Here is an 18,803-nt window from a genome sequence, read left to right on the forward strand (position 1 = left end):
GTTGGGGATTATACCCCATATTGCATCATATTGTATCATAAACTGGCCTGCTATTTATTATGTGCTGTGGCCAATGATCATTATAATTAGATATCAGGCAAATAGATTTAACTATTTCCACCCATATTACCAGGTGTTACAATATATGATTCTGGGTATGAGGGTCCTATAGATACTGTGTACCTTTTAGCTCTGCTTCTTTTGGTGTCACCCTTTGCATGCCATTGTGCCATTTTAACCTGTGTTGTTCAATAAAAGCTTTGTGACTTTTCACCATATTTTGGACGTCTATGCACTGGTTCTTCTCTTTTTGCTTATCTCTACATGAAGAAATGTTCCTCCTTAGACCCCAAGTCAGAGGTTCCTCACATAACCAAATGATATCTTCTGATTTGCACCTTGGAGGAGCAAACACCCTGAAACATGTATCTGCAAATAGAGATTCTGGTTTAGCGTCTTATCCTAACTCATATGGCAAGGCTAAATAAAGGGGCAATATTGACTTTTAGGATTGCTATATCCAATAGGTGTCGCTAGTGATCAAGTCAGCTTTCACTCTGAAGAGGCAATTTTCATGTGGGAATAAGGTCAGATTTTTGAGAAACAATATGAATGATGTTTCTTTCCTGCTCTTGAGAACAATTTATTGAGAATGTGAACCACTATTTGAAAGTAACAGACATTTAACTGTATTTTTTGGCTTGTTTTTAGAAGATAATATTTGTATCATATTCTTAACCAATTTTTTTTAGTTTGGTTAGGAGGACGAATTAGTGTACTTGCGTTTAAATAGAAGAAGCCATGCTACGCTCATATGCCCCTGGAAGAAGCTGAAAGGGTGAAACTTCAGGCAGGATGCTGAACATAACGATTAGCTTTCCAAAATTGGATTATATTGATGTGCTGATTACCCTAGGCTTTTTTGTGAGTATGCTAGTTCCATATTTGGTTTTACACTATGTTTTGGCAACTCTGATTTACGGGGAAATAATTCAATTAATTTTATGAGAAACATCTTAGGTGTTCAGGACAATCGCCAAGTGTAAAGCTATAATCCAACATCTATTCTAATAGATACTGTCTGGGCAAAGCATAAAACGGGTCGTCGACTACGTTTATATCCTTAGGATGTTATTAGTTGCGGAGCAGCGCAGCACAGCTCCTGTAACTGTATAGTATCTGCAGCGGAGGCTGCGTATCCATTCCTATACCTTCTTTGCACATGTGGATGTGCAGTACGTGGCCACTTTATAGTTGATGGAGCTGTGCTGTTCTGATAACATCCAGCCTCTGCTTACACGAGGTGCAGCTCATTGATGTGAGTACTGGGTGTCGCACCACCACATATCTGATACCCCAGGGAATATATGAGGAGTGGGCATCCCCTGGAATATAAAATCCGCTGGTCTGTGAGTTAGTGGGTTATCTCACTTCTCTCCATGATGCTCCAACCTCTGTTGCTTGATTGACAAAGAAGATAGAGTCTCTGTTGTGCAACCTCTTGCTGGCGCATGTGCAATACGCTGCTATGCTGACATAAAGAGCAGCGCATGCACAAGATTTCAACATGGAGCAGAAGTGACATCACGCAGCAGAGACTCTGTCTGCACTGTCAATCAGTCAGATGAGGGTGGAGCATGCAGGGAGACGTGCACCAATGCACTCCATGTACTTGCATGGATAAAGAGATGAATGGGTGGGATAGATGGGTATTGCTGGACAGTGCGCTATACTAGACTACCTCCAGTTGCATAGAGATAATGTTGCTCACAGCTTCTCTTTACTAATTATTCTTTTTATACACACTTGTACTGCTGCAGAACCTCTTCATGCCTCTACATGTGAACCGATGTATACGTGAAAGCAGGTTGCGGGATGCAGTGACAGACAGAAGGCAGAGCAAGGGTTAACAAATTTAACAGTTTTAGTTTAACAGAGGGTTAACTTCTCGCAGGGAGATAAAGGGTTAAACGGAGGAATAGCAGTCCAATTGCAAAGGATATGTGTCACGGCTCCAGCCTCTACTGCGCGCTCCTCTCGGTGCGCTCCTGTGCCTCAGCGCGTCCCCGCGCCAGGGCTCCGCCTTCCTCGGCGTCGGGCACCAGCGCACTGCTGGATTCCCGGCGCACAGCCTCCTGGGTAGGTGTGACGCGTCGGCCCCGCCTCCAACATGGCGGCGCCCACCGCTACTTATGCTTGGCATCCGGACAGGTAAGACGCCTGGTTATCATATGCGGTGACGCTGTCTGGTGCAGCGTCCACTGTGTTCTCAGGCCCTCTCCTGTCTTCTGTTCGTGCTTTGTTGTGCCTCTTGGTTCCCCCTTGTCTTCTGCCTGCTCCGTGTCGGTCAGCTTCTCCTGTACTGTACTCCCTGTTTCCTATTGCCTTCCCTCCTCAGTCCTGCCTCCTGCTCTCCCTTCTGTCTCCTTCCTTGTTGTTTGCCTCCCTCCGCCTAGTACGTCATCGTGCTTCTCTTCCTTTACAGCCTCCAGTTCTGGTCTCCTCCGGCTCTCCGGTCCAGTACTCCACTTGGTGCATGTGTTGCCCGGTACCTGCTTATCGTACACGCCTGTGTCTTCTTCCCCTCTATTGCCCCAGTCGTCCGTTTGGTTCCGGCTGTTGCGACTCTATCCCCTGGAGGTCTGTCCTTAACACTCCCTGTATAGGGGGTGGTCCTCACCTGGGCACTCGCCCCCAGGGGCTCTGGAGCCGTGACCCAGAGGGTCCACTCCCGGGTACCTTTGCTTTCTTCTGTTATACCCGCCATACCGTAACAGTATAACCAGGCCATGAACCGCGCTGGAGCCATGGCAGCCCAAAAGGAGTTACTTTTCTTGTGGGAGAACCAGACGCGCATGATGTCCTTCATGAAAACAATGAACTTGCGTCTTTCCGCTCTCCAGTCCTCTGTCCCTGGTAACGCCGCTCAGTTGGCTGGCTTACAACAGGAGTTGGCTCAGCAGCGTGACACCCAGTCACATATCCTCAGCTACATGGCTTCTGTGGATAGTCGGTTGCTTTCTTTGCACTAGGCCACATCTGCTTCCTCTGCCGCGGTTTCCCATCCTCTCCCACGGCTAGCCAAACCACCCCGGTATAGCAGTGACGCCAAATTGTGCCGGGGTTTTATAAATCAGTGTCGCCTCCATTTCGAATTGCTGCCCCAGCAGTATCCCACTGACCGAGCCAAGGTGGCCTTCATCATATCTCATCTGGAGGGGGACGCTTTGGATTGGGTCAATCCTCTCTGGGAGCACGATGACCCTGTAGTTACCCAACTTTCTGCTTTCCTTGATACTTTTTGTCAAGTTTTTGACTAGCCGGGTCGTTTAGCCTCAACCACTGAGGCTCTGTTTAACCTGTGTCAAGGTTCTCTAACCATGGGCCAGTACGCTATACAGTTCAGGACCCTGTCCTCTGACTTAGGCTGGAATAACGAGGCCTTGGTGGGCGCTTTTTGGCGGGGTCTTTCCAGTCGTATTAAGGATGAGCTTGCCGGGCGTGACACACTGACGGCTTTGGAGGATTTGATCTCGTTAGCCACTCGGATTGATCTCCGGTTTCAGGAACGGGCCAGAGAGAGAAGGGTCTCTCGTGCATTTTCTTCTGTCCGCAGACCACCCAGTCCTCGACCTAGGAGCCTCCCCTCTTCTCCGGTACCCGAACCTATGCAGGTGGATCGCCTGAAACTCTCTGATCAGCGTCGTAGGGAGAGGAGTCTTCACGGTCAATGTTTCTATTGCGGTAGCAACTCCCATCTCATCCGAACTTGTCCGAATCGCCTGGAAAACTTCTCCGCCTAGGCCAGGTAAGAGAGGCCACCCTAGGCGTGTGTGATACCTCTCTTCCCCTCACTTTGTCTGTCCTTCTGCATGTTGGTGGGAAGCGGGCTTCTCTAGTGGCCTTTGTGGACGCCGGGAATTTTATTAGGCTTGAGGAGGCTAATAAACTTTCTGTCCCCGTGAGGGTCTTGCAAAATCCTTTAGTTCTTGCCTCCGTAGATGGCCGACAGTTACTCTAGTTACGCATGAGGCAGAGTTGCAAGTAGGGGTCCTGCACAAGGAGAAAATTGCGTTTTACGTCTTAGCGGGTATTTCTCATCCCATCCTGTTAGGTCTTCCCTGGCTGCGGCTCCACGAGCCCACCTTAGATTGGCATAGCGGCAACGTCTTGCGCTGGGGCGAGTCTTGTCAGGCTCAGTGTCTGCTGTCGGTACGTCCCGTAGGTACTCCTCGTCCTTCCTTTGTTCCCCAGGGATTGCCTTCGGTGTACTATGACTTTTTTGATGTTTTTGACAAGAGAGAGGCTGAGACTCTTCCTCCGCATTGTCCCTACGATTGCCCCATTGAGCTCGTCCCTGGTTCTACTCCGCCTCGTGGAAGGATTTATCCCCTCGGCAGAGACCCAAGCCATGTCTGAATACATCCAAGACAATTTGGCCAGGGGCTTCATTCGGAAGTCCTCGTCCCCTGCAGGAGCTGGCTTCTTTTTCGTAAAGAAGAAAGATGGATCTCTGCTCCCGTGCATCGATTATCGTGGCCTGAATCGAATCACGGTGAAGAATAAATATCCACTGCCACTCATCTCTGAGCTTTTTGATCGCTTGAAGGGAGCACGTGTATTCACCAAGCTTGATCTACGAGGGGCCTATAATCTGGTTCACATATGCTCAGGGGACGAGTGGAAGACTGCGTTTAACACGTGAGATGGGCACTACGAGTACTTGGTTATGCCCTTCGGGCCCTGCAACGCACCCGCAGTTTTCCAGGAACTCGTTAATGATGTCTTTCGAGATCTCCTCTATTCCTGTTTCGTAGTCTACCTGGACAACATCTTAGTCTTCTCCTCCGACCTGGCCACACATCGCCGAGACGTCCATCAAGTCCTCCAACGTCTCAGCGAGAACCACCTGTTTGCCAAGTTGGAGAAATGCCTCTTTGAGCAGACTTCATTGTCTTTTCTTGGTTACATCGTCTTAAACGCAGGATTAGAGATGGATCCAGAGAAGGTCTCGGAAGTACTCAATTGGAGACGTCCCCTCGGGGTTAAGGCAATACAGCGGTTCTTGGGTTTTGCCAATTACTACAGGCAATTTATCCCTCATTTTTCCTCTTTGACTAAACCCATCTCGGCTCTTGTCCGCAAAGGAGCCGATTCCAAGCATTGGCCCTCTGATGCAGAAACCGCTTTTTTGGCCCTGAAACAAGAATTCGCTAAATCTCCTGTACTCCATCGCCCGGATGCCAGCAGGCCGTTCATTCTCGAGGTAGACGCATCCTCGGTGGGAGCTGGAGCAGTTCTCCTGCAGAAGTCCTCCTCGGGCCGCTCTCTCACCTGCGGATTCTTTTCTAAAGCTTTCTCCGCTCCCGAACGTAATTACGCCGCTGGAGATAGAGAACTCCTGGCCATAAAAATGGCTCTTGAAGAATGGCGTCATCTTCTCAAGGGTGCCCTCCATCCGTTCATCATTTTTACAGACCACAAGAATTTGGCCTACCTTCAGTCCGCCCAAAGGCTCAACCCACGGCAGGCCAGATGGTCACTGCTTTTCGAAAGATTTGACTTCGAACTCCCTTTCCGACCCGGGGATAAGAACATCAAAGCAGATGCTCTATCACGGTCATTCCTGTCTGTCGACAAGGAGGAGGGTCCAGTCCATCTCATTGACCCTGCTAAAATCCTTACCATGGCCCCTTTAAGCTTGGGCTCCCCACCATCTGGTAAGACCTTTGTTCGGAGTGGAGATAGACTAAAGGTCCTACGCTGGAGTCACTCTTCAAAGTTTTCTGGACATGCTGGAGTTAGAAAAACTCTCTCGCTTGTCTCCCGCCATTACGGGTGGCCTTCGCTCCACAAGGACGTCCAAGAGTTCATCGGCTCCTGTCCTTTTTGCGCCCGGAACAAGGTTCCCCGACACTCTCCCTCGGGACTCCTGCATCCGTTACCAGTACCAGCTAACCCATGGACTCATATCGCTATGGATTTCGTCACTGATCTGCCTCCCTCTTCCAGATCTACGGTGATATTGGTGGTCGTGGATCGATTTTCCAAAATGGCCCTCTTCATCGCCCTGCCTGGTCTGCCCACCGCGCCCGAGTTGGCGAAGATTTTTCTGCTTCATGTTTTTTGCCTCCAGGGTTTCCCTCAGCATATTGTCTCAGATCGAGGGGTCCAGTTTACCTCCCATTTTTGGCGAGCCCTCTGCGGATTGCTGAAGATTAATGTTGGATTTTTCCTCAGCTTATCACCCCCAGTCAAATGGTCAAGTTGAGCGAGTCAATCAAGTGCTAACTTCTTACCTTCTGCATTTTTCCAATGCTCATCAGGACGACTGGGTCTCTCTTCTTCCTTGGGCAGAATTCGCCTACAACAATCATCCAAGTGAAGCCTCCTCTAAGTCCCCCTTTTTTGTGGTTTTTGGTCAACACCCTGGCATTCCTCTTCCCGTGTCCCCTACCTCGGGTGTGCCGGCAGCGGATTCCCTGTCTGTGGACTTCTCTCAGACTTGGAGGGAGACCAAAATAGCTCTTGAGACTGCTAGCCTCAGAATGAAGCGGTGTGCCAACAAAAAACGGCTAGACGCTCCTCCGTATCGCCGTGGGGATAAGGTTTGGTTAGCTTCCCGGCATATCAGGTTAAAAATCCCCTCCTACAAGTTGGGTCCACGTTACATTGGCCCCTTTGAGGTCTTAAGTCGCATCAACGACATGGCCTACAAGTTGTGATTACCCGCCTCAGTAAAGATCCCCAATGCCTTCCATGTGTCTCTCCTGAAACCGGCAGTATTTAACCACTACCACTCAGCACCTTCCCAAATCTCCCAATCGTGTAGCTCGGATAACACCTTTGTAGTACGAGACATTTTGGCTATGAAGACGGTTAAAGGAAAAACCTTGTTTTTGATTGATTGGGAGGGTTTTGGTCCCGAGGAGAGATCATGGGAGTCCCTGGAAAATATTGATGCTCCTCGCATTATGAGATGGTTTCTTTCTAACATTAGGAGGAGGGGGCGTAAAAGGGGGTACTGTCACGGCTCCAGCCTCTACTGCGCGCTCCTCTCGGCGCGCTCCTGTGCCTCAGCGTGTCCCCGCGCCCGGTCTCCGCCTCCCTCGGCGTCAGGCATCAGTGCACTGCTGGATTCCCGGCGCACAGTCTCCTGGGTAGGTGTGACACGTCAGCCCCGCCTCCAACATGGCGGCGCCCACCGCTACTTATGCTTGGCGTCCGGACAGGTAAGACGCCTGGCTATCATATGCGGTGACGCTGTCTGGTGCAGCGTCCACTGTGTTCTCAGGCCCACTCCTGTCCTCTGTTCATGCAGTGTTGTGCCTCTTGGTTCCCCCTTGTCCTCTGCCTGCTCCATGTCGCTCAGCTTCTCCTGTACTGTACTCCCTGTCTCCTATTGCCTTCCCTTCTCAGTCCTGCCTCCTGCTCTCCCTTCTCGGTCTCCTTCCTTGTTTGCCTCCCTCCGCCTAGTACGTCATCGTGCTTCTCTTCCTTTACAGCCTCCAGTTCTGGTCTCCTCCGGCTCTCCGGTCCAGTACTCCACTTGGTGTCTGTGTTGCCCGGTACCTGCTTATCAGACACGCCTGTGCCTTCTTCCCCTCTATTGCCCCAGTTGTCCCTTTGGTTCCGGCTGTTGGGGCTCTATCCCCTGGAGGTCTGTCCCTAACACTCCCTGTATAGGGGGTGGTCCTCACCTGGGCACTCGCCCCCGGGGGCTTTGGAGCCGTGACCCAGAGGGTCCACTCCCGGGTACCTTTGCTTTCTTCTGTTTTACCCACCATACCGTAACAATATGCAGAGTTAATAAACAAAGTGACGGCAGTTCTTTTGTGCACTTATCGTGTCAGGAGTTCCTCAGACAGAAGGTACTACTTGGTAATTGGTAGCACCAACAATGGCTGGCTCGGTGCTTGTCAAAGAAGATTCTGTTGGCGTTCTGTCTTCTGGCGGCAGCGGTCAGTCTCCAGCACCAGTCCATGAGCATATGCGGCCGGAGCAAACAAGGACGCAGCACTATCAGGGTCCACCATGGGTGGACAGGTATATGCTGGTAAGGTGGGCCGCAAACGTCTGTCCAGTACCTGCTTTTCTCTATGTGGCGCGTGCGCTGTACTCACGGTCACGAAGCGCACGGCACCTTGCTCTCTGTCAGCTACCGGGCGCACTGCACTTCTCTCTCTGTAATCTGGTGGCAGCGGGAGTACACGGATGCGGGCCGGCGCATTCCCGGTGCTCAAGGGACGGAGCACTCCTCTCTCTGTGTGTACTGCGCGCTGCCGGTTACCGCCAAGACTGACTGCTTCCACGCGCACTGTGGCCGTTGCTGCTTAGCCACACACCCTGTTTCCGAATGCAAAGGTCTTTCCGGTCTCGTACTCTTTCACCAGACAACAGAGGAGACAGCCCCGACAGTTCCGGACCCGGGACAGGGCAGGTATCCACGGCCCAGTGCTCCTCCTTACACACGTACCATAAATCATGGTCTGCAACAGATCATTTCTAATCAGAGTCTTCTCTGCGTTGCGCTTTGCACGTCTGCACTAACAGCATCTCCTAGGATCCTAGGAATGTTTTTATCTAGATGACCATCTTCATGGCTCACATGGAAGTGCATTTATTAACTGCTCTTAAGAAATTCTGCATTTATTATTGACCTTTTCACAAAGAAAGCCGGTCAGTCAGTTACGAACATATAGAATTAAAATCTCTCTTTAAAACAAAATGGGCATTCTCTACAGTTTCAGCACAGAAAATACTCCTTTTCTCGTATATCAATATCAATTTCAGCATGTATGAGAATGTGGAAGAGGCAAGTGGTTTTGTTTGATTTATTTTTTATTATTACATAATTCAAGAACATATCGACTTGGACTATTTATTGACGCTCTCTGATGAGCATCATTAATGGGGCAACTGGTTTTGGGGATACTCTGATTGTAGGGGATGCTTTGACTTAGTTAAAGGAAATCTATATAATCTAAGAGCAACTTAATGCAGGAGCAGAGACCCCAGGTACGGACTGGGACTGAAATTCAACCCTGGCATTTGAAATCACACAGGGCCATGCTGTCCCCGTCCCCAAGCACCAGATCGGATATATTACTAATATTATCCTGGATGGAGGAAATCAAGATTTACTACAAGACTAATATTTCTAATGGTATCCGTGGCCTTCTGGGGTAAGTGACGAAATCAGCGACTTTGTCCCCCGTCACAACTCTTAAAAGTATGGGTGTCTTGAGAATACTGAATCTGTTAACAATTTAGCAGACAAGGTGGCTCACAACCAGACAAACCCTTCTGGCATTTGCCAGAATTGCTAGATGGCCAGTCCAGCCCTGAGAGACCCTGATTTCAGTGATGTGTCACTTACTGGGCTGCTTGCTGTAGTTTTGAAAAAATCACTGTTTTATCATAAGGAGATGATCAGTAGAGAGCTAGGAAATCTCCTGCCAGGTAGTCCAGCCCTGCCCCCACCCTCAATTGGCTGCTTTCTGTGTAAGGCCTGTTTCACACTTCAGTTTTTTTGTGTCAGTTAAAATCCGCCAAAAAGGCAGAAAGCGGATCCGTTGAAAACTGATGCCACCGGATCCGTTTTTTTGACGGATCCGCCGAATGCAGAATTTTAAAGGAACCGCTGCTGGGGGGGGGGGAAGAGAGAGAGAGAGAGGGATCTGTAGTAAACAAAAAAACAATGATTTTTTCAATTCTGCAGCATGAAGCCCAGTAAGTGGAACATTGTTGGAATCAGGGTCTCTGTCTTTACATCATGCTGCTCTCAGACGGGGAAGCAAAAACTCAGCCTCTACCTCTGTAAATGGGAGCACAATGGCTCTGCTACCGAAAATGCTGAGTTTGTAAATGGGGATTTCTAGGTTCTGTTAACCTGACGAGAGGTATTATTGTCAGGTGTACTGTGAGTGGTAAATTGTAAGGACGGGACAAACTGCTGCACACAAGCATATATCATCCTAAATAGTAAATGTGTTATTCAAAATGCACAAGTTAAAGGGCCAGCCTTACTCTAAGGCCACGTTCACACGTTCAGTATTTGGTCAGTATTTGCCATCACTATTTATAAGCCAAAACCAGGAGTGGGTGATAAATACAGAAGTGGTGACGGGATTCTATTAATCTTTTCCTCTAATTGTTCCACTCCTGGTTTTGGGTTACAAATACTGAGGTAACATACTGACCAAATACTGAATGTGTGAATGTGGCCTAAAAGAATCAGCGGCAACAGTCAGTTTTCAACATTATGGCTTTGTTTATTGGGGGCCACTCTGGTTCTGTGCACAGAAATGTGATATACAGTGGGGAAAAAAGTATTTAGTCAGTCAGCAATAGTGCAAGTTCCACCACTTAAAAAGATGAGAGGCGTCTGTAATTTACATCATAGGTAGACCTCAACTATGGGAGACAAACTGAGAAAAAAAAATCCAGAAAATCACATTGTCTGTTTTTGTTTCATTTTATTTGCATATTATGGTGGAAAATAAGTATTTGGTCAGAAACAAAATTTCATCTCAATACTTTGTGATATATCCTTTGTTGGCAATGACAGAGGTCAAACGTTTTCTGTAAGTCTTCACAAGGTTGCCACACACTGTTGTTGGTATGTTGGCCCATTCCTCCATGCAGATCTCCTCTAGAGCAGTGATGTTTTTGGCTTTTCACTTGGCAACACGGACTTTCAACTCCCTCCAAAGGTTTTTTATAGGGTTGAGATCTGGAGACTGGCTAGGCCACTCCAGGACCTTGAAATGCTTCTTACGAAGCCACTCCTTCGTTGCCCTGGGGGTGTGCTTTGGATCATTGTCATGTTGAAAGACCCAGCCACGTTTCATCTTCAATGCCCTTGCTGATGGAAGGAGGTTTGCACTCAAAATCTCACGATACATGGCCCCATTCATTCTTTCATGTACCCGGATCAGTCGTCCTGGCCCCTTTGCAGAGAAACAGCCCCAAAGCATGATGTTTCCACCACCATGCTTTACAGTAGGTATGGTGTTTGATGGATGCAACTCAGTATTCTTTTTCCTCCAAACACGACAAGTTGTGTTTCTACCAAACAGTTCCAGTTTGGTTTCATCAGACCATAGGACATTCTCCCAAAACTCCTCTGGATCATCCAAATGCTCTCTAGCAAACTTCAGACGGGCCTGGACATGTACAGGCTTAAGCAGTGGGACACGTCTGGCACTGCAGGATCTGAGTCCATGGTGGCGTAGTGTGTTACTTATGGTAGGCCTTGTTACATTGGTCCCAGCTCTCTGCAGTTCATTCACTAGGTCCCCCCGCGTGGTTCTGGGATTTTTGCTCACCGTTCTTGTGATCATTCTGACCCCACGGGGTGGGATTTTGCGTGGAGCACCAGATCGAGGGAGATTATCAGTGGTCTTGTATGTCTTCCATTTTCTAATTATTGCTCCCACAGTTGATTATTTCACTCCAAGCTGGTTGGCTATTGCAGATTCAGTCTTCCCAGCCTGGTGCAGGGCTACAATTTTGTTTCTGGTGTCCTTTGACAGCTCTTTGGTCTTCACCATAGTGGAGTTTGGAGTCAGACTGTTTGAGGGTGTGCACAGGTGTCCTTTTATACTGATAACAAGTTTAAACAGGTGCCATTACTACAGGTAATGAGTGGAGGAAAGAGGAGACTCTTAAAGAAGAAGTTACAGGTCTGTGAGAGCCAGAAATCTTGATTGCTTGTTTCTGACCAAATACTTATTTTCCACCATAATATGCAAATAAAATGAAAAAAAAACAGACAATGTGATTTTCTGGATTTTTTTTTCTCAGTTTGTCTCCCATAGTTGAGGTCTACCTATGATGTAAATTACAGACGCCTCTCATCTTTTTAAGTGGTGGAACTTGCACTATTGCTGACTGACTAAATACTTTTTTTCCCCACTGTATAAGGGAAAGATTGGCAATCACTCTTTTGAATAATCTTTAAAGGGATTGTGTACAGGATAGGTGAGGTGCGGTGGAGTCTGACTGGCGAGACCTGCATCGATTGGCAAAACAGGGCACTTTTATCCTCCATTAGAATAGAGCGGAAGTGCCCATGCTGGACCGTTTATTCTCTATGTGGCTGCATTCGGCTTTGTCTCACAGCCCCACACAGAAGAAACGAAGCATCGGTCAGGCGTCTGAACAGCAGAAACATTTTCTAACTGAAATAAAAGTGGCCGTTTAAGGATACAAATTTCCAGACAATCGATAAGGATTGGATAAGCTAATAACTTGTTTTAACTGGATGACTCATTTGAACTTTTTACTTTGTTTTATATTTTAACTATTTGTTTTATAATTATTAATATTTTTTACTTTGCCACTAAATAACGCAAGTATTAAAATCGAAATATTCTAGTCTATATACATAATTGCCTTAAATTGTCTGTCATCCACTTACGTCTTGATGTCCCTGAATCCCACAATCCACTGCGCTGCATCGGAAGTACGCTGACCACCATTTTGGAACACCCAAGTGATGCCGCTGGGATCCAGGATGCAGCTGCGATCCCGAATGCCGCTGCGATCCCGACCGCCACTCGGATCCAGGCCGCCGCTGAGATCCCGAACGCCGCTGGGATCCCGACCGCCGCTGGGATCCCAGCGGCCGCTCTGATCCAGGCTGCTGCTGCAATCATGAGGCTGTGAAAGGGGTGTAACGAGGGGATATAACAAGAGGGGTGTAATGAAGGAGGTATAATGAGAGGGTGTAATGAGGGGGTGTAATGAGAGGGTGTAATGAGGGGGGAGTATTGAGAGGGATGCCACCACCGAACCCCCGCCAGGACCCACCGCATGACTACACACGCCGGATCCCGCCACTGCCTGCCCACCCCCTCCGTGCAGTCACAGCCGGCAGGAAAGACCGCGGCTTGATGTCTGTGCTGGAGATTGGGTGTGACCACCCTCTGGTGGCGCCGCACACCATCTCCAGCACAGGCCGCAAAACAACGTCTTTCCTGCTGGTTGTGACTGCACGGAAGTGGGTGGGCCGCCACCCCCAGTGCCACAAAGCTCCTCCCCTCCTGATGCGATAGCATCAGGCACACATCTAGTTGGTAAATGATGACCTACACCCTCGACCAGCAGTTTGTGGACTACAGATTCTAGCATTATTTTTTCCATGGGGGTTGCGGAGTCTGTATCTCCCTACAGTCATGGCCAAAAGTATTGACACCCCTGCAATTCTGTCAGATAATATTCAGTTTCTTCCTGAAAATGATTGCAAACACAAATTATTTGGTATTATTATCTTCATTTAATTCGTCTTAAATGAAAAAGCACAAAACAGAATTAAGCAAAAAGCAAAACATTGATCATTTCGCACAAAACTCCAAAAATGGGCCGGACAAAAGTATTGGCACCCTCAGCCTAATACTTGGTTGCACAACCTTTAGCCAAAATAACTGCGACCAACCGCTTCCGGTAACCATCAATGAGTTTCTTACAATGCTCTGCTGGAATTTTAGACCATTCTTCTTTGGCAAACTACTCCAGGTCCCTGATATTTGAAGGGTGCCTTCTCCAAACTGCCATTTTTAGATCTCTCCACAGGTGTTCTATGGAATTCAGGTCTGGACTCATTGCTGGCCACCTTAGAAGTCTCCAGTGCTTATTCTCAAACCATTTTCTAGTGCTTTTTGAAGTGTGTTTTGGGTTATTGTCTTGCTGGAAGACCCATGACCTCTGAGGTAGACCCAGCTTTCTCACACTGGGCCCTAAATTATGCTGCAAAATTTGTTGGTAGTCTTCTGACTTCATAATGCCATGCACACGGTCAAGCAGTCCATTGCCAGAGGCAGCAAAGCAACCCCAAAACATCAGGGAACCTCCGCCATGTTTGACTGTAGGGACCGTGTACTTTTCTTTGAATGCCTCTTTTTTCTCCTGTAAACTCTATGTTGATGCTTTTGCCCTAAAAGCTCTACTTTTGTCTCATCTGACCAAAGAACATTCTTCCAAAATGTTTTAGGCTTTTTCAGGTAAGTTTTGGCAAACTCCAGCCTGGCTTTTTTATGTCTCGGGGTAAGAAGTGGGGTCTTCCTGGGTCTCCTACCATACAATCTCTTTTCATTCAGATGCCGACGGATAGTACGGGTTGACACCGTTGTACCCTCGGACTGCAGGGCAGCTTGAACTTGTTTGGATGTTAGTGGAGGTTCTTTATCCAACATCCGCACAATCTTGCGTTGAAATCTCTTGTCAATTTTTCTTTTCCGGCCACATCTAGGGAGGTTAGCCACAGTGCCATGGGCTTTAAACTTCTTGATGACACTGCGCACGGTAGACACAGGAACATTCAGGTCTTTGGAGATGGACTTGTAGCCTTGAGATTGCTCATGCTTCCTCACAATTTGGTTTTTCAAGTCCTCAGACAGTTCTTTGGTCTTCTTTCTTTTCTCCATGCTCAATGTGGTACACACAAGGACACAGGACAGAGGTTGAGTCAACTTTAATCCATGTCAACTGGCTGCAAGTGTGATTTAGTTATTGCCAACACCTGTTAGGTGCCACAGGTAAGTTACAGGTGCTGTTAATTACACAAATTAGAGAAGCATCACATGATTTTTCGCACAGTGCCAATACTTTTGTCCACCCTCTTTTTTATGTTTGGTGTGGAATTATATCCAATTTGGCTTTAGGACAATTCTTTTTGTGTTTTTTCATTTAAGACAAATTAAATGAAGATAATAATACCAAAGAATTTGTGTTTGCAATCATTTTCAGGAAGAAACTGAGTATTATCTGACAGAATTGCAGGGGTGTCAATACTTTTGGCCATGACTGTATCTATATCAGATGGCCAATCCCCTCCTCATCCTCCACCCCTAAAAAAATAACTGTGGATCCATGCAGTGAGGGGCACAGCAGATGGCACTCACCTTTTGTCTGGAAATCGCAATCTGCATATGAGGACCTTGGCCAAAGGTAAAGACATCATCAGCTACCCCCACAGAGAGTTTGGAAGTTTTTCTTGTTAGAAATAAAACATCTTGGTCGATCTTCTTACTAATGTTCCTCATGTCCTGCAGACAACATGGGGTATATTACTATGGATGGAGCATCAAGTTATAATAATTTAGCATGAAATGAAGGGGGTTTCAGACTAAGAAAGCTACCAATACTGTGACACAGCCCCCCGACGAAGCCCACGCGAAACGCGCGTAGGGGCTAAACGTGCGGTGTACTTAACAGCTATGGGTAAGCAATCTTGAATGGTGACCTTGTTTATGTGGCCTCTCGGTTTAAAATGTGTGCTACTATGCTGTAATTAAATATTACTTTGAGGTGGTCACATTTTGGGTTACTTCTCTGGATCAGACTTGAAGCACTGTCACTTTACTATAGTCCGTATATCCAATATACAGTTAGGTCCATTTATATTTGGACAGAGACAACATTTTTCTAATTTTGGTTCTAGACATTACCACAATGAATTTTAAAGAAAACAATTCATATGCAGTTGAAGTTCAGACTTTAAAATTGGATGAAGGGTTTAGGAGTTTCAGCTCCTTAACATGTGCCACCCTTTTTTAAAGGGACCAAAAGTAATTGGACAGATTAAATAATTGTAAATAAAATGTTCATTTCTAGTACTTGGTTGAAAATCCTTTGTTGGCACTGACTGCCTGAAGTCTTGAACTCATGGACATCACCAGACGCTGTGTTTCCTCCTTTTTGATGCTCTGCCAGGTCTTCACTGCGGTGGTTTTCAGTTGCTGTTTGTTTGTGGGCCTTACTGTCTGAAGTTTAGTCTTTAACAAGTGAAATGCATGCTCAATTGGGTTGAGATCAGGTGACTGACTTGGCCATTCAAGAATATTCCACTTCTTTGCTTTAATAAACTCCTCACTGGAGAGGGGTTTTCCTAAAGCAGAAAACTCCTATAATTTTAAAAATATGAAACTTATTATGTCCTATCAGTTGGTTCTGAACAACGCAGAGCTTTAAAAGACATTTTAAAGTTAAAATTCATTAAATTTCTATTTCATGCACTTATGGCAAATCCAAAGGATCTGTGTCTATCTGGAGAACAGGGCTCCTGCAGCGCTCTGCTTTCAGCGTCGGAGAGGTGGTGAGAACTCCCACACAAATGAATAGACATTCTGACCACCTCTTCACTGACAGTGAAACACATCAAGATAGATGCAAATGTGGCACCCTGCATCTTTATCGCCACAAAAGGGTTAAATATGTACTGTTCTGTATGCGTTTTGTGAGCAATGGGAGTTATGCTTTCTCTGCTAAAGACCACAACACACACACAATTTGCTCACTCCTTCACTTGTCTGAAGCTTAGAGCTTTGTAAGCACACCCTAACTGGGAGGGGGAGGAGTCGTGAGTTGTTGTTTGAGTGAAGAAGGAGGAAGAACTCTTGGAAGCCATGATTAGACATGTACTCAATCCAGGAGAGGGAGCTAAGAAGCATCAGGGTGTCAGCCCCTAGACCATCAATTCTTCCAGAGCAGGGTGGTAAGCTGAGAGACTGTGTGGGATTATACAACCAACAGCATCGTGTTTTCTCCCCGGAAAGACTGCAGCTACCTAGGATCAGTGAAGGATAGTGCAAGTGGGAACTTGAGCTGCTCACATACAGGATCCATGCTGCAAGTTGCTGAAGGAGAAATACACAGTGAGTAGTGGCTATATCGGAAGTTTTAGACTCTGGGAAGCCTTGGTCCCAGAAGGGATTAGACTAGCAGGAAGCTTACACTGAGTCACAGCAAAGAGAAAGGATAACTCCCATTCTGCAGAGCAGACTGTAACCTGGTGAGAGTTGTAATATCTCCTTTGAACTGCACCTGAACTACAGTAAATGTTAAAGTGACTTTCCTTGTCTCCTGCCTGATTACTCCGTGCCTTCTACTTTCATCACATTCTCTGGGGGTTAGCCCTAGTTGTAGAGGGTTTAACATCTGCACTGCCCACACCATCTACTCCCCCAGGGATCATCTGCAATGCTGGCTATACTACAGTCGAACACTCCAACTGGCGTCATGAATCACTACATTAACTTTATCCCCATTCAATTCTACCCCTTTTACATGACCGCCTGAGGCCACGGACCAGGTCACTGCCACTGTGACATTTCCCATTGAAGTTAACGGGCTCTATGCCGAGTATCCCACGGCCCCTCGGGCGTGTCATTTTTGGCATCATGAACAGGATTCGGACAGGATTACCGTGCGTGCCTAACGTCCTACAGGATCAACGACCTGCAGCAACTGAAGTGGTGAGTCGCACCCCTGCAACAGTTAACTAGGTGGGGAAAATGTCTAATCCCGGCAACGCTCCAGGTGCAGCAGCTGCAGCTCCCATATTGCCTCTCACCATGCCTTAGATACCTGGTGCGACATGGCTGCCACAGTACAATGGAGAATCACACACCTTAAGTGACTTTAAAGGGAAGCTGTGCAGCATGTTTGAAATTTACCCTATGTCAGAGGTGAAGAAAGTCAGTATGCTTAGGCTGTGTGCACACGCTGCGGATTTTGCTGCGTTTCCGCAGCGGTTTTGGCCGCTGCGGACCCGCAGCAGTTTTTGCTGCGGTGTACAGTACCATGATTCCCTATGGGAATCAAAAACCGCAGTGCAGACGGTGCGGAATTTTCCGCGCGGATTATCTGCGGTTTTCAATCCGCAGAAAGAATTGACATGTCAATTCTTTCTGCGGATTCTCCTGCGGTTTGCCATCTCCTCCATTGAGGAGATGAAAAACCGCAGGGCAAAACCGCAGAGCAATCCGCAGGTAAAACCGCAGGTCTTTTGACCTGCGGTTTCACCTGCGGATTTTACAAAATCCGCGCGGATGAATCCGCATATAATCCGCAGCGTGTGCACACAGCCTTACAAGTCAGTTCAGTGGCGCTGCTCAGAGAGAATTTAAATCTTGGCCAGCGACTGATAGAAAGACTGTAAGACATTTTTGCTAAATTAAAGGATACTTTTGACACCCGTACTGCTTCAGAAATAAAGATGCGATTTTTCAGCTGCAGACAGAAATCACAGGACACTATTAGAGACTATGCCCTTAACCTGCAGGAGGCGCTGCAGGCCATTAAACAAATTGATCCACACTGTGTAAGAGATGAGAACAAAATGCTGAAAGAACAGTTTATTGAAGGTCTTGTGTCTGATTCCAGTAAGGCACAACTGCGCATGATGTCATTGCAGAACCCTGACATGGACTATGCTCAGTTTAAAGACAGAGCCATCCATATCTTAAGAGAATCTACCTATGTCTGCACAGAGCCAGTTAAACATCCAGCAGTTACATACCACCAGGGGGCAGTATCCTCGCCCCAGGTGCCTGCAGTACAGCATGTGCAGATTCCAATTGATGATTCTGTTGCAGATTTACAGCTGCAAGTACAGGAACTGACTAAAAATATGGCTGCTTTATGTAAAACTGTTCAGCCTCTCCAGACTTATTTCCCCACAGAGAGGATCCAACTAGCATCCAGCCCGGATGATCTCAAATGGCGACGGCCAAAGAGGATGCCGCAACATCAGCGACGACTGACTCGCACCGGCAGGAGAACAACAGACCGATTTGATTCTTCTGGAAGACCCATCTGCAGACGGTGCAACAAGGTTGATCATATGGAAAGGGAATGTCCTTTAAATGGGCGACCCCTGGGGGCAAGGACCACCCCCCAGGAGTAAGACAATCTGGTCTAACTAACTGGAGGAACAGGTATGTTGGAGGACGTCCACTTATACCCATGGTAGTTGATGGTATCCCCTTCACCACCCTCATGGACACTGGATCGCAGGT

At 47.4% G+C, this 18,803-nt stretch overlaps 1 protein-coding gene across 5 annotated transcripts in view; it reads right to left on the reverse strand.

Moving 5' to 3' along the window:
* Positions 1-18,803, reverse strand: part of CCDC9B (coiled-coil domain containing 9B) — a 138,668-nt gene that overhangs the window by 56,320 nt on the left and 63,545 nt on the right. For all 5 annotated transcript variants that reach the window (XM_073566734.1, XM_073566736.1, XM_073566735.1 and 2 more), the window contains one exon: positions 14,907-15,050. In XM_073566734.1, the coding sequence (XP_073422835.1) occupies positions 14,907-15,050 (144 nt within the window). The remainder of the gene's footprint in view (positions 1-14,906; positions 15,051-18,803) is intronic.

This window comes from Dendrobates tinctorius, unplaced genomic scaffold (genome assembly GCF_039654945.1).
Source record: "Dendrobates tinctorius isolate UK_male_01 unplaced genomic scaffold, ASM3965494v1 ptg000019l, whole genome shotgun sequence".
NCBI classification, from domain to species: Eukaryota; Metazoa; Chordata; class Amphibia; order Anura; family Dendrobatidae; genus Dendrobates; species Dendrobates tinctorius.